Source organism: Tursiops truncatus, chromosome 4 (genome assembly GCF_011762595.2).
Source record: "Tursiops truncatus isolate mTurTru1 chromosome 4, mTurTru1.mat.Y, whole genome shotgun sequence".
NCBI lineage: Eukaryota > Metazoa > Chordata > Mammalia > Artiodactyla > Delphinidae > Tursiops > Tursiops truncatus.
In genome coordinates, this window is record NC_047037.1 from 11536335 (window position 1) to 11552380 (window position 16046).

General features: G+C 38.8%; 1 protein-coding gene across 1 annotated transcript in view; it reads left to right on the top strand.

Annotated features, from left to right (window-relative positions):
• The window catches only part of COL6A5 (collagen type VI alpha 5 chain), a 107830-nt gene that overhangs the window by 61414 nt on the left and 30370 nt on the right, over window positions 1–16046 (top strand). The window contains exons 31-35 of the mRNA XM_033856330.1: window positions 2859–2870; window positions 5965–6452; window positions 9397–9490; window positions 10036–10689; window positions 13616–13693. Coding sequence (XP_033712221.1) covers window positions 2859–2870; window positions 5965–6452; window positions 9397–9490; window positions 10036–10689; window positions 13616–13693 — 1326 coding nt within the window. The remainder of the gene's footprint in view (window positions 1–2858; window positions 2871–5964; window positions 6453–9396; window positions 9491–10035; window positions 10690–13615; window positions 13694–16046) is intronic.

Here is a 16046-nt window from a genome sequence, read left to right on the forward strand (position 1 = left end):
TCCAAAGAAGACATACAGATGGCCAAGAAGCACATGAAAAGATGCTCAACATAACTAATCATTAGAGAAATGCAAATCAAAACCACAATGAGTTATCACCTCACACCAGTCAGAGTGGTCGTCATGGCAAACTCTACAAACTATAAATGCTGGAGAGGGTGTGGAATAAATGGGACCGTCTTGCACTCTTAGTGGGAATGTAAATTGATACAGCCACTATGGAGAACAGTATGGAGGTTCCTTAAAATACTAAAAATAGAATTACCATATGACCCAGCAATCCCACAACTGGGCATATACCCTGAGAAAACCATAATTCAAAAAGATGCATGCACCCCAATGTTCATTTCAGCACTATTTACAATAACCAGGTCATGGAAGCAACCTAAATGTCCACTGACAGACGAATGGCTAAAGAAGATGTAGTACATATATACAATGGAATATTACACAGCCATAAACAGGAATGAAATTGGGTCATTTGTAGAGACATGGTTGTACCCAGAGGCTGTCATATGGAGTGAAGTAAGTCAGAAAGAGAAAAACAAATATCGTATGTTAATTCATTTATGTGGAATCTGGTAAAATGGTACAGAAGAACCGGTTTGCAAGGCAGAAATAGAGACACAGATGTAGAGAACAAACATATGGACACAAAGGGAGGAAAGCCGGGAGGAGGAGGTGGTGGTGGGATGAATTGGGAGATTGGGATTGACATGTATACACTAATATGTATAAAATAGATAACTAACAACCTGCTGTATAAAAAAATAAATAATTAAAATAAAATTTAAAATAAATAAATAAATAAAAACTCTAAGACCACAGCGGGAGAGGTTTGGTACCACTGAGGATGAGAAGGCAGAGGAAGAATTGTGAAGAAAATCTATTGGTAGGAAGAAGTGATGAGTTTAAACATTTTAGAGGCAGAGGAATGCTGTGTAGACCCTAAAGTGAAATGATCTACAGGCAGAATGGAAGCTGGAGTTACTAACATCCTTAGAGCCGCAGGGATGAATGAGCTTCCAAAGGATGTGAAACTAGAGAGACAGAAATAGAATTCCAAGAGATGAACCCAGGGAGATGCATTAGCAAAAAGAGTGGGCCCAACACCAGAAAAAATGGCACTGCAGAGATGAGGAAATCCCACCAAGTGTGGGCAACTTGGAAAGAGGCAAGAAGCAGCCAGTGGAGAAAACTCCAATGTTGAGTGGGGGAACCCACGTCAAAGATGTCACTTGAGAGCTGAAAGGCTCTCCAGCACAGGGAGGAGGTGAGAACCAGCCTGGGGCACAGGGAGAGGACAAGAGGAGAGCTATTGTAGGGAGAGGAGTGTGTGATCTAAATCAGGGAAGACCCAAGGGGTGGAAGGGGCAGGGAGGTGAATACCTATCTTGGAGGATTTGGGGTGTGAGGGCATTTTCCAACACTGCATGAAAGGAGTTAGCCAAGAAATTAAGGGGTTGTTGTGGAGTGGGCAGAATCTATAACCAGACAGGGTGCTGATCAGAGAGCATGGAACTCTAGAATGCAGAACTGAGATAGGGGTTTGGGTGACAGGCCTTTGGAGCTAATTCAGTTGCCCTGCAAGGTTGGACTCCTGCTGCACCATGTTTGTTCTTCAGCCCTACAGCAGCTCCAGATGCACTGGCATGAGGGCCCTGGGATGGTGGGTGGGAACTTCCCCCAGAATAAAGTAAGAGATCTAGGAAGCTGGGGAGAAAGGAGAGAGAAAGGGAGGTTGGGAATAAAACAGGAGGGCCCAAGTAATTGGAGTCTTAGAAGGAGAGACATAAAAAAGAGAATTTTCAGGAAAAACTAAATTAAAAAAAAGAAACACCCTAAAAGAGGTCAAGTAGTTTCCCCAGACTGAAACTCAGACAAATGCACCTAATTCTAGAGTTTGTTCTTCTGGCCTCACAGCTGGGCTGGAAGTTAACAAATGGGACTTCTCAGTCAGGAAGAGAGATCTATTTCAGGCCTTGAGATGCAGAGGAGGCCGTGAGTTCTGTGTGCTCTCTGTTGGCAGTCAGCATCTCAGCAACTGTAGGATGAAGACAAACAAAAATGTTCCTAGGGTTGATGTGAGGGTGTTTGTGGGCTGTGGGCCAGCAGGATGGATGACCAGTTTGTTGACAGGGCTAGTAAAATCTTTTATTGTCTCGGAGTGCTTCATTTGCTTCCTAGGAATTGAGTAAAATGAACATGGAAATTGTCAGGCCTGTGCTTTCTTCAAGATTTGCCAATAGTTCCCCCTGTTACATCTCATGCTTACCAGGTAAATCACTTGGAGAAACCAGATGCTCGGGAGAAAGCAGAGGATTCCCTCAGTCTGGATACAAGATCACACAAACACAGGAGCTGTATTTTTTTTAGCAGAGACGAAGTTCATTTGGAAATCTCCACAGCTCTGCAGAAAAATAGAGGTTCCCAAGGTGCTCATCAGGGAAGAAAATAAGACCCCGTATTTTAGTCCTGCCTTGTTGAATGGCTCTCAGAAGGCTGTAAAATAGAGACAAAACAAATTGAATTTTAGCTATCTTACCTTTTAATCAGAGGCTCATCTGTTCTGTTTCTAAAACAAGTGATCAGTGATTCAAATTTCAACCAGAATTCTGCTAATGTCTGCTGGCCACAGCTCACAAGGAGGAAAGGTCAGGAAGATCCACAAAATAATAAACTTCTGTGTCCACCCTCCTCCATCCTTTAACCTTGGCTTCCTGTTACTAGAAACTAGCCCCATTTGCAATTAGAGTTAAACAGAATATTAAACTTTGTTGAAATTTTATTTTTTGGATTATTTTCAGTCCGCATTCCAAAAGTGTAACAGACTCTTTCTCTCTCTCTCCTCTTTATAGCTTGTTGGAAAGGTGAGTATTCTTACCATATTATGCAGCTTGCTGAAATAATTCTTGCATTCTGACAAGACCATATACACACTACTATATATAAAATAGATAACCAACAAGGACCTACTGTATAGCACAAGGAACTATACTCAATAGTTTATAACAACCTATAAGGGAAAAGAATTGGGAAAAAATAGATATATATATGTATGTCTAACTGAATCACTTTGTTGTAACTAACACAACACTGTAAATCAACTATACTTCAATAAATAAAAAAAAATAAAAGTAAATGGGCAAAATATTTGAATAAACACTTCACAAAGGAAAAAAAAAGAAACTCTCATCCCCATGGGAAAAGAGACTTCTTCCTTCTGTGCAGACACTTATTATGACTATAATTTTAAGTGTCATGTTTGGACTTAACTATAAAATGCTGACCGCCAGCTCCCAGATCTTTCACACTGCTGTTCTTTCCAGGTCCTGCCAGTTTCCAACTAATTTTCTTCACGGGGTAGGTCCTGTGTTGCTGGGCAATTCAGTGCAGGGCTGCTCGCTGCCTGACCCATTCTGTTGTTCCATCTGCTGCTGAGTCCGTGGACACTGGCTCCTTGGACGGGTGATGTTTCCTTTCCTCTCTCTGACCTCCATTCACAGCTTTCACCTCCATGTGCCCACCACTCGTCAGCCTGACCCAGAGCATGGAGGATGGTCTTCTTGGGGCCTAGACTACAGTCGGTGTTCTGTGGTGCCTTAGACCCCTCGGATGATGTCACCCCTGAGCCGGTTAAGTCAACTCCAAGAGCTCCTGGTCTCCTAGAGGCCTGCTGACATAGATCCACCGGATCTTTGAGCTCATCCCAAAGTTTGGCACCATTCACTTTATTCCAAAAAAAAAAAAATCTTAGTAAATCTAAGCACTCAGTAAAACTTCAGGGGTTTGAATTAAATTTATCAGGTACCCTACTGGGCACTAAGAAAGGGAGAGATTAAAAATAAATGGAAACTTGTGCTGCCTTCTAGGAAAATCTGTGATGATAGGTCTGAAGATGCTATCTACCACTTCATTAATCATTTTTAGTATAGGGCTAAGAAATAAGGCATAGTCCATTTTTCTCATTTTCTTTTTCATTATTGGCTTGCATATTTTAAAAATTTCTTCACAGCAAAATGTCTTGATTCAAAATACATCTCAAAATCAACACTTCCTCTTCTATTTCTGTTACTGGTAACAATGGTGGGGAGATGCTATATTTTGAGTTTTATGCATTTTGATAGTTAGCTAGGTTGGGGAGAGTAGATGTAGATGAGGGGGTGCTTAATTTTTAAATAATTTCATTTTCTCTTCCTGTGTTCAGACTTTAACAAGGACTTTGAAAAGTTTGGTTTGATACATAGGGCAGATTACCTATGAAATTCCCAAAGTGCAGTCATCATAAAACTATTAGGATTGAGTTGGAGATTACAGACAGTCCCATCTTTATAATAGCTTGTTGAAAGCCTGCCATGGTCCACTGTGCTGCCCCCTTCCTCCTGCCACCCTCGCTGTCATCCCAAAGCCCCTGAAATCCTCTCTCTCTGGAAACAGCCTCTTTGTCCTCTGAATCCCTGTGAAGAATAATAATCACTCTCTACCTTTCAATATCGTGATCTTCCCCAGACAAGTTCCTCGAGGGCAAACTTGGATTTGTTCATCTTCATATGTATCTCACAGCACATGTTACCCTGCATTTCACATGGTGGATACTCAATAAATGTTTGCACATAAGTGGATGAAAATCTTCCAGCTGACTTTATCATTATTAGTAGATCATTTCTGAAGATTTTTTTTTTTTTTGCGGTACGTGGGCCTCTCACTGTTGTGGCCTCTCCCGTTGCAGAGCACAGGCTCTGGACGCGCAGGCTCAGCAGCCATGGCTCACGGGCCCATCCGCTCCACAGCATGTGGGATCTTCCTGGACCGGTGCACGAACCTGTGACCCCTGCATCAGCAGGCGGACTCTCAACCACTGCGCCACCAGGGAAGCCCCATTTCTGAAGATTTTTGAAGAGAATAAACTTTCAGATTTTTTTTTGAATTTTATATTTTTTATACAGCAGGTTCTTATTAGTTATCCATTTTATACATATTAGTATATACATGTCAATCCCAATCCCCCAATTCATCACACCACCACCACCCCCCACCACCACTTTCCCCACTTGGTGTCCATATGTTTGTTCTCTACATCTGTGTCTCTATTTCTGCCCTGCAAACTGGTCATCTCTACCATTTTTCTAGGTTCCACATATATGCGTTAATATACAATATTTGTTTTTCTCTTTCTGACTTACTTCACTCTGTATCACAGTCTCCAGATCCACCCACGTCTCTACAAATGACCCAATTTCGTTCCTTTTTATGGCTGAGTAATATTCCAGTGTATATATGTACCACATCTTCTTTATCCATTCATCTGTCGATGGGCATTTAGGTTGCTTGCATGTCCTGGCTATTGTAAATAGAGCTGCAGTGAACATTGTGTTACATGATTCTTTTTGAATTATGGTTTTCTCTGGATATATTCCCAGTAGTGGGATTGCTGGGTCATATAGTAATTCTATTTTTAGTTTTTTAAGGAACCTCCATACAGTTCTCCATAGTGGCTGTATCAATTTACATTCCCACCAACAGTGCAAGAGGGTTACCTTACCTTCAGATTTTCTGATAAGCCATAGTTTCCTTTAAAAATTTTCCATACAGTAAAATTCACTCTTTTGTTCGGTTTTTACACATGCATAGATTCATGTAATCACCACCACAATCAAGATACAGCAAGTTCCATCAGCTCAAATACTCCTTCCAATTTCTTTTTAAATAGTAGAATGATGGTGGGCAGTGAAGTCTGAGCATTATATAGCAAAATATCACTGCTCTGTATTTAGGTAACACCTTCAGGCTAACAAAGGAGAGTCTTTTCCTCCCTTTACATGTGGGTACCTCTGGTTCTAGGGTTTACGTGACACTTGCATTTTCCCAGACCTCAGTGTCAACCTATCTCACTGGAGTAAAGGGAATGGGAAAGGCTTTTGACCCAGTGAAATAACTTAATACTTTTGCTTCTCATCTTTGTAGAAAAGTGTCCAGTGTATCCAACAGAGCTAGTATTTGCCCTGGACCAGTCCTACGATATCACAGAGCAGAGATTTAATGAAACGAGGGACATCATCATTTCTATTGTCAATGACCTTCACATCAGGGAAAATAATTGCCCTGTGGGAGCAAGAGTTGTCGTGGTTTCCTTCGACTTAGACACCAACTACCTCATCCGTGGGTCTGACTACCATAGTAAGAAGCAACTCCTCCAGCTTCTTTCCCAAATTAAATATCAAAACTCCGGAGAAGTCCGAGACATTGGTAACTCGATGAAGTTTGTGGCTCGGAACATCTTCAAGCGGATGTTAGCAGGAGCCAATGTGCAGAGAGTTGCTGTGTTTTTTAGCAATGGACAATCTGCCAGTAGGTCATCCATCATCACGGCCACCATGGAGTTTAGTGCCTTGGATATCAGCCCTGCAGTCTTTGCTTTTAATGAAAGAGTTTCCCTTGAGGAGGCTTTTGAGGTAAGTACTTCCCTGGTCAACGTATTTATTTTTAAGATATTAGTACTGGCAGGACAGGAATACTGGGGAGTATGGGGACAGATGTGGCCTCTTGACCTCCTTTGCAATTTTCACAGCTGTATTGTTGCCAGGGTCTGAAATCCAATTTTTAATAAGCACAGTAGCCAATGATAGCAGCCACCTTTGTTCAGGTCCTGCTGGGCACCAGGCACTGTCCCTAGAGCTTTACATAAACACTCAGGCATTTGCCAACCCTCTGAAGTAAATGCACGTTATCTCCATTTAAAAATCAGGAAACTGAGGCCCAGAGAGTTTGAGTGACTTCTTCAATTTTGTACAGCTATTAAGTGGCTAAATCAAGATTTGAAATAGGGCTATCAGTATAATGCTTTACCAGCCCTCTGCCAACCTGGTGTTTCTCAAATCTGTCATCTGCTAGCTGAATCTCATTGAACAGCTGGACTTAACCTGTAATGGGTGAAGTTTATGGGGTTTTTGAACCCTTAAGGTGTAAAACTTTGATGAGTATGAACCTTTTTCCCAAGAGAGGTTCCATCACTTTTGGATTCACAGATTCTCATGGGATCTGTGCTTCCCTCTTTCTCCCTGCAAACTGAAGAACTTCTCCATCTACTGTTCAACTATTTTAAAATCTACTCATTATCCATGAAATACATGCTCCTGGACCTGGGTGGAATCATTATGTCATCCAAGAGGTTATAAAGGTCTTTTTTTTTTTTTTTTTTTTTTTTTTTTTTGTGGTACGCGGCTTCTCAATGTTGTGGCTTCTCCCTGTTGTGGCTTCTCCCGTTGCGGAACACAGGCTCTGGACGCACAGGTTCAGCGGCCATGGCTTACGGGCCCAGCCGCTCCGCGGCATGTGGGATCTTCCTGGACCGGGGCACGAACCCGTGTCCCCTGCATTGGCAGGCGGACTCTCAACCACTGCACCACCAGGGAAGCCCTATAAAGGTCTATATTTACACAAATACACATGTCTACTATAAAAAGAAAAGCCCTCTATAACATGAAGAGAGTCAATAATCGTAAGATATCCATGAATATTTTGGAAATAGGAGTCATAGGGAGAATAGATCCTGACAGAAAGGATTGTAGGAATTTGAAGTAGTTTCTATAAAAATAATTACTTCCCAACATAGATAATTTATTTATTGGTTTTGTTATGGTATATGTCTCCCCACTAGAATGTAGGATAGAGTTTTTATCTGCTTTGTTCATTTCTGTATCCCCAGCACCTAGAATATTACCTATTTAACATTGTAGGCATTCAATAAATATTTGTTGAATGAATGCATGGATGAATGAAGAGCATGTGATTGACCCCTGTGAATAAACTTCCTTGATTACCAAGGTTGCAGTTAATCTTTACATGGGGGACCAACAAGGTCAAACACAAAATGACACCCAAAGTATCCAGTTTCATAAAAACTAGAGAGTAGGAATGTAGTAGCTACTTTCTAACTATAAGGCTGGGATGATAATAAATATTACCAAATGCTCAGTCAGCACTTTACAGAAAAACAGAGGGGGTGGTTTTTCTACCTTTTAATTTCACAAGGGAGAAAGAACAAAAGCATGAGCATCTCTGTTGATTGAGAGATCCCCTCATCACCTGGGAATTATAGATTTCTATTATTGTAATTAAATTGTCTGTATTGCATGGTGCCTCATACAGAGTAAATGCCCAATATATAGTTATTGAGTCTGAATGAATGAATGCTATATATTACCCATCTCAGTGAGTATCAAAGCAAAAATATAATCAAGAAACAGACAAAATCAGGCAGTGTACTACCAAGAATTTTGAATAGACTTAGTGTCCTCTGTCTACATCCTTTTGGAATAGAACTTTTAAAATTTGAAGTATAGTTGATTTACATGCTGTGTTAATTTCTGCTGTACAAAACGTGATTCAGTTATATATATATATATATGTATACACACACACACACATATATATATATATAGGCATACATATACATTCTCTTTTATATACTTTTCCATTATGGTTTACCACAGGATATTGAATATAGTTCCCTTTGCTATACAGTAGGACCTTGTTGTTTATCCATTCTATATATAATAGTTTGCACCTTCTAATCCCAAAATCCCAATCCGTCCCTCCCCTCCCACCCCCTTGGCAATCACAAGTCTGTTCTCTATGTCTGGGAGTCTATTTCTGTTTTGTAGATATGTTCATTTGTGTCATATTTTAGATTCCACTAGTGATGTCACATGGTATCTGTCTTTCTCTTTCTGACTTCACTTAGTATGATAATCTCTAGGCCCATCCATGTTGCTGCAAATGGCATTATTTCACTTATTTTATGGCTGAGTAATATGGAATAAACTTTTGATTGGAATTTGTGATTGGAGAAATCCACTTGACATCTGAAAGATATGCCTTCTTCTAGATAGTGTGATTGGTTGGAAATAGTTGGAATCACTACTTAAAGAGGCTAAAGGAAACTTGTGAATGTAAAATTTCTGCAAGACCCAACCCCAGAAACTGATGTATAGTACATAAACAGCTGGTGCATAATCAGAGGTGTGTGAAAATTCAGTGCAGAATTACAGGTTTGGAGATAAGAATGAGATATTAATATCTACCCCAGTGGGTGAATCTTGTGGTTAACTTGTGGTAGTTTCCTCATCATAAAATTGGGTTGCTCATACCTGTTCTATATGCTTCCTTGGGTTATGTTTAGGATCAAGGGGGGATAGTGTGTGTGTGTGTGTGTGTGTGTGTGTGTGTGTGTGTGTGTGTATGCATAAAGTTGCACTGAATAGAGCAATGGGCTACAATGCAAGGTGATGGTGATTAGTTAGGTGTTTTTCAAACTCTTAAAGTGTGTGCACAGTGTATTGCTGATGATGACTAAAGAAAATGAGCAAGTAAGCATATACTTCTTTTTCGATGCAGTTTGACAACACGGGAACATTTCAGGTGCTTCCTGTTCCTCCAAACGGGGAATATGAACCATTAGAAAGACTTCGGCACTGTACTCTTTGCTATGGTAAGACTAATGAGAAGAATTTATTGTGCTGAAACACTTAAATGCCTTCTGGGTGAGTTATTAAATCTACCTTTATCAAAGAATTATATTTTTGATTGTAGATTCTAAGTTTTCCGATCTTTCAACACCATATGTCAGAGTTTCAATCTCTGTAATGTTTGAAGTTTCCATAGAATGTGAAAATTGGTTTAGAAGATTATCCCAATTGATTCGGCTTTTCCTGGGGACAATTTGATAGTTTGTATCAAAAGCTTCTAAAATATTTAAAATATTTTCTAAAAGAGTTTGGACATGTCTTATACACTTTAAGTATACATCTTACTTACATCTGCTTTCAACAAAGACATTCCCAAATCGTCTGCTAGTGGCCACAGAAATTATGGGGATGTTGAAAATTCCTTATTAATTTAAATGATGTGAGATTGAAGAGGTATTGATCAGATGATTAATTTTTGGTAATCAGTCCCTTTTCACTTGAAGATCTCAAACAACAGTGTCTTCTTGTGCCAACATTGAACCAATGATAAGTCTCTATGTGTTTTCAGATAAATGCTTTCCAAATACTTGCAAGAAAGAGATTTTCTTACCTGAAAATTCATACATGGATGTCGCCTTCCTCTTAGACAATTCTAGGAATATAGCAAGTGATGAGTTTAAGGATGTCAAAGCCTTGGTAAGCTCAATGCTTGACAACTTTGATATTGCCTCAGACCCTGTAACCTCAGACTCTGGTGATAGGATTGCCTTGTTGAGCTACTCTCCTTGGGATGGGAGGAAGAAAGATGCGGTAAAAACAGAGTTTGAGTTTACAACTTATGACAATCAAGCTCTAATGAAGAGGCACATCCAGACTTACCTCCAACAACTAAATGGAGAATCCACCATTGGCCGTGCCCTACTGTGGGCTGTGGAGTATCTCTTCCCAGGAACACCCAAACTGAGAAAACATAGAGTCATCTTTGTAGTCTCTGCTGGAGGAAATCATGAGAGAAAGGAATTCTTAAAGAAGATGGCTCTGAGGGCCAAGTGTCAAGGCTATGTCATATTTGTGATTTCTCTGGGCTCTACACATAAGGAGGACATGGAGGAGCTAGCCAGCCACCCACTTGATCACCATCTGATACAGCTTGGGAGAATTCATAAACCAAACCTGGATTACGCTGTGAAGTTTTTAAAGCCATTTGTGTACTCAGTTAGACGTAAGTCACTATTTTGTTTTCTCTGTTTTAATAAATTAGTGTTTGTTAGTAGTATTGATAACCTAACATACCTCTGTATCTATAGCTAACCAAAATATGTGAATTAGATGGTGAAAAGGGGACAAGAATAGGACACATCTTGGTTATACCCTGTTTATGCTTTGGTCATAATGCAGTGAGACCTTTTTCATGATATAATGTCTCTTAGCCAAAATCTCAGCACTAGAAGGAACAGAGTGACTGGAGATCTCCTGAACTTCACTTGCTCAACGTAAAGAAGTTCTAGCAGCTCTTAGGTGGTCTCCAGGTTGAGCATTTAAATAAAAGTTTTCCCTGCTACATCTGGTTTATTTCCAACCTTGGAGTACCCTGGAGACCTGTGTGAGAGTGCTACTCCCAAAGAGTCTGAGCATACAGACCACACAGGAATCTTGTTAAAATGGAGGTTCTGATTCAGTATCTGTAGGATAGAGCCTAATATTCTGCATTTCTAACAGGTTCTTCAGTGATGTCAATGCTTCTGGTCCACAAATCACACTTTGAGTAGAAAGGTTCTAGGCCAATGCACTACAAAGTGTTACCTATTGGACCATGTTAGTCCATAAACTGATGAGTAGAAAGAAATACAGAAACTGAGAATAAGCATCTAGAAACTTTTAAAGCAATGTGACATTGCCACATTATACAAGTGTATAAACAGTGGACATTGTCTCATTGAACAAGATATAAACCAAAAGTATCAGTCTGCAAAAGGCTAGAAATAAAAATACCTTGTCCTTCACCGCAAGTGGTGTGAGAAATGCTCTTTCTATAGAGGTGGTTCTCAGCTGGGGATGATTTTGCCCCCCAGATGACATTTGGAAATGTCTGGAGACAATTTTGGTTGTCAGAACTAAGAGAGAGGATACTACTGGTATTTAGTGGGTAGAGACCAAGGATGCTGCTAAATATCCTACAATGCACAGGGCGCCCCCCACAGCAAAGAACAATCCAGCCCAAAATGTCAATAGCATTGAGGTTGAGAAATCCTGCTCTAGAGGATCCCATGGAATCAGAGCTGAACCTTTTCTTTCTGGGAATCTGACAAGTGTAGAGTTAGGTTCTGTTGGAACCAATCCCACCACCGTAGGAGTCTTCCACCCCAGGAAGATTCCACCAAGGAATCTTCAATACCACCATAGTGACAACGTCTTGGAAGTTCACTCTTCCAAGTTCACTTGGAAGTTCACTCTTCATTGCAGAAGGAGTTTCCCCTTTCTCCTGTGACTCATATTCAACTGAAGAATCCAGTAATTACCCCTTTGGGAATATCATGTTATTTCTTTAACTCTAAATGCCTTCCATTGTATAATGCACCATTGTATTATGAAAAATGAAAGAAAAAGTGCTTCCAGTTAAATGTTGATACTGACATTCCTGTTAGAGTTTTTTTATTTTATAGTCTTCAAAAGAGTTCTTTTAGACAGACTATGATATGTCACTCTCGTGCGTACATAAAAAGGGAATATATGTGAAATACACTTGGTTAAGGCATTCCTAAAACTTCTTCTAGTCAAAATTTGACTTTTGTGAGTTCTTTCTTGACTCAGAGTCATTGATATCCATCTTTTCCCATGCAATATTTTTCTTTATACCATCAAGATCGATGATGGATGTTTTTAGAAAATCTTTTTTTAATTTAATTTTTGTTGGAGTATAGTTGATTTTAAATGCCGTGCCGGCTCCTGCTGCACAGCAAAGTGAATCAGCCATACATATAATAAATCCACTCTTTTTAAGATTCTTTTCCCATACAGGTCATCACAGAGTATTGAGAAGAGTTCCCTGTGCTATACAGTAGGTCCTTATTAGTTATCCATTTTATGTATAGTAGTGTGTATATGTCAATGCACTCCAATAGAGCAGTACTTTAAAAAGACTCTATGAAATAACACAAAACTGGTCTTGCTAGGCTCTTAAATTAGGCTTTGCAATTATTAGAGCTAGCTTACTTTTGATTTCCATCTGAGCAATGTTGTTAAACACATCCAATTCACTGTCTTCCCATAACCACTTGGTTTGTAGAGGTTAAAAGTCTCCTTTACTAATACTTCCGGAAATTTTTTCTAAACTGCTGACCCCAATTCTACAAGTTTTGGTGCTGGCACGTTTGTTGTTCCCACACGTACAGGCGATAACAATGGCATCACGATTCCTTCCTCACCAATAGCAACTGTCAACTGCAATTGATTAGAAGACATAGTCTCATTTCAGAGAAATAGAAAAAAATGCTCATCTTAGAACAAGAGAAATGATTATTATAAAACCATAAACATTCTGTGAGATATTTTCACAGAGTCTTCGATCATTCAATGGTCAAAGATTTCCTTTCACTAAAACCTATTTATTTTCCTGAATGAGGGGAAAATTATATATTTCTCAGTATTTCACAGTTTATAGAACAACAATAGAAAGAGGTAAAGGAACATATTATTTAGGTCAGTTAGCTAAAATCTTTCCTGTGATTATTTTCCTCCTAGGAAATCAGTGTTAATTGGTGCAGAAGCACAGAAATAGCATCATGTATTAAAATATTACTTTTTCTATTAGCATAAGTCTGAGTGAAAAAGTATTATAGGATCAGAATAAAATTATGTTATCCTGAACATATGGAAATCGTGTCTCTGCATCACAATTAACCCTTAAATGAACAATTTGAGGAGGTCTGTTTCCATGATCCCAGTAATTTTTTGGCTGCAAAATGTTAAAATCAAATTCTGAATGCTATTTCTAGTTGCTACTATTTTCTGTTCTCATCCAAGCCAAATTGTGCTGAAATATTTTAGTGACATTTATTGCTTCAAGAAGATTCCTATTGGAGTTCTCTTTCCCTAGCAAATACAATTTCTAGTTTAAAAATCTAACTATAATTTTCCTCTCTCAATAGGAGGATTCAATCAGTACCCACCACTGATGCTTGAGAACATCTGCAGACTCATCAATTCAAAGGAAGAGGATAATCAAAGTATCAATCTCCTGTGAGTTAGAAAGTTCTGATATTTACAAGTGACTATGGATTGACTGAGGGGTGTGTAACTGCCTGATGGCAGATAAGGTCCCTGAAGGAAAGGCTCTTCATGTATTCCATTTTCTGTAGCAGAAGTTGCACACAAGCATGCTTTCAGGATTGATGTTTTTATAACATCCTCATGAGCTTATTACAATTTTGCTTTAAAATTCATGGTTTCCTCAGAAATTTCCATATTGAAATTTACCCCAGAATTCAGTCTCAACCCACCTCAACTTTACTTCTCATCTCTCCCCATCATAAGCTCTGAGTTCCGGCCACACTGGACTCTTGTCTGCCTTGTGTGATCAGAGGTCCAGGAGTTCACACTCCTGGAGCTCTGGTCACACTGCCTGGGATCCTGTTTCTTCCAGTGAAACCCTACCCATTGTTCATGGCCCTGATTAAACCTGTCTCCTCTTCAAAGCCCATCTTTACACTCAGTCAAAATCCACATTTTTTCCTTTTTTAATAACTTTTTACACCTCTGCTGAGGCACTTATTACAGTTTATCCCTATGTCTTGTCTTACTGAAGTATGGGATTCCATGTGATTCATTGTTTCATTCCCAAAACAGCATGAAAGACCCCACAATATCATTGCACATGTAAATAATTTTCTTTAAAATTTTATCTTGAGTGAAAATATAAATAATTAATCTGAATGGACTTGAACCTCAAACAGAACGAGAATGGCCCATTTGGTTGCTCTGTGCTTTTCTCTATATTTCACCAAGCTTGGATCCCTGACTACAGCCTGTGAAAGCCCAGAGTTAGCCCATAATGGCCCTGTCCCATCAGATTGCAATTAAGCAAAGAGCTTCTCAAAATAGATGCGGTCTTTCCCATAAATCCCATATATCCAAAATGGCAAGATGAAATGTTCCTCAGAATTCATGCAAATACATGTTCCTCTCATATCAGGTTTCATTTATACTTAGTAGTTTAACAAGGAAGCGTCCAGCAGCTCACACCTTCTGAAGGACAATATGGCACTGATGTCCTGTGAAGCAGTGTTTCCCAACATGGAATAAACAATACTCTTATTTAAAGGAAAATTGATTCTTACAGGACTACATTTTAATATAATATTTTAACATGTACAAACACAAATCTAGCTGCAAATACCATACGTGTATCGTTCCTATGCAACTATCAAACAAAAATAAATTCGTACATCAAACCCAAGGAAACTCAGTAAGGCACAAATTTAAAACAGTAATTTAATGTATTAGATGATTCTGCTTAGCCAAAAGAGAATTCCTAAAAACTAAAAAAAGAAATTTTATAAACAAGCATATAAAGAGCCTAAATGTCCATCAACAGATGAATGGATAAAGAAGATATAATACACACACACACACACACACACACACACACACACACACACACACACTGGAATATTACTCAGTCATAAAAAATGAAATAATGCCATTTGCAGCAACATGGATGGACCTAGAGATTATCATACTAAGTGAAGTAAGTCAGACAGAGAAAGACAAATATCATATGATATTGCTTATATGTGTAATCTAAAAAAATGATACAAATGAACTTATTTACAAAAGAGAAATAGACTCACAGACTTAGAAAATAAACTTACAGTTACCAAAGGGGAAAGGTTCAGGGGAGGGGGATAAATTAGGAGTTTGGGATTAACATATACATACTACTATATATAAAATAGGTAAACTACAAGGACTACACAGAGAACTATACTCAATATCTTGTAATAACCTATAATGGAAAAGAATCTGAAAAATATACATATATATGTGTATATATACACATATATATGTATGTATAAATGAATCGCTTTACTGTATACCTGAAGCTAACAGAACATTGTAAATTAACTATGTTTCAATAAAATTTTTTTAATAATATGGTGCATATTGGTAAAATGTGTAAAACATGATGCATGCTGCAGAGTCACCTCTGCTCTCAGCTTGCCCACTCAGTTCTGTGAGTGCTTGATTCCCCAGCACTTGTCTTCACCTGCACTACTGCAAAACTATCATTCCCACTCTAGTCATTGTATCATTTGGCTTTTACTTGGTGTGAATGTATTGTTGATAATATTATGTCTGACTTTATTTCCTTTCCTCATTAACTCTCAACAGTTAAAGTAGTACCACCAGGTGCCAAACAACAGTATCAATGCAAACATAAACATGGACTTGAAATTGCATAAAGGTGCATTAATAGAATAAGAATAAACTTATATTGAATATGTTTTTTACCGTCACCTATATAAAAACACAATATTTTCAAACTATCATTCTTACTCCAAAGAATACAAATGTAGACAC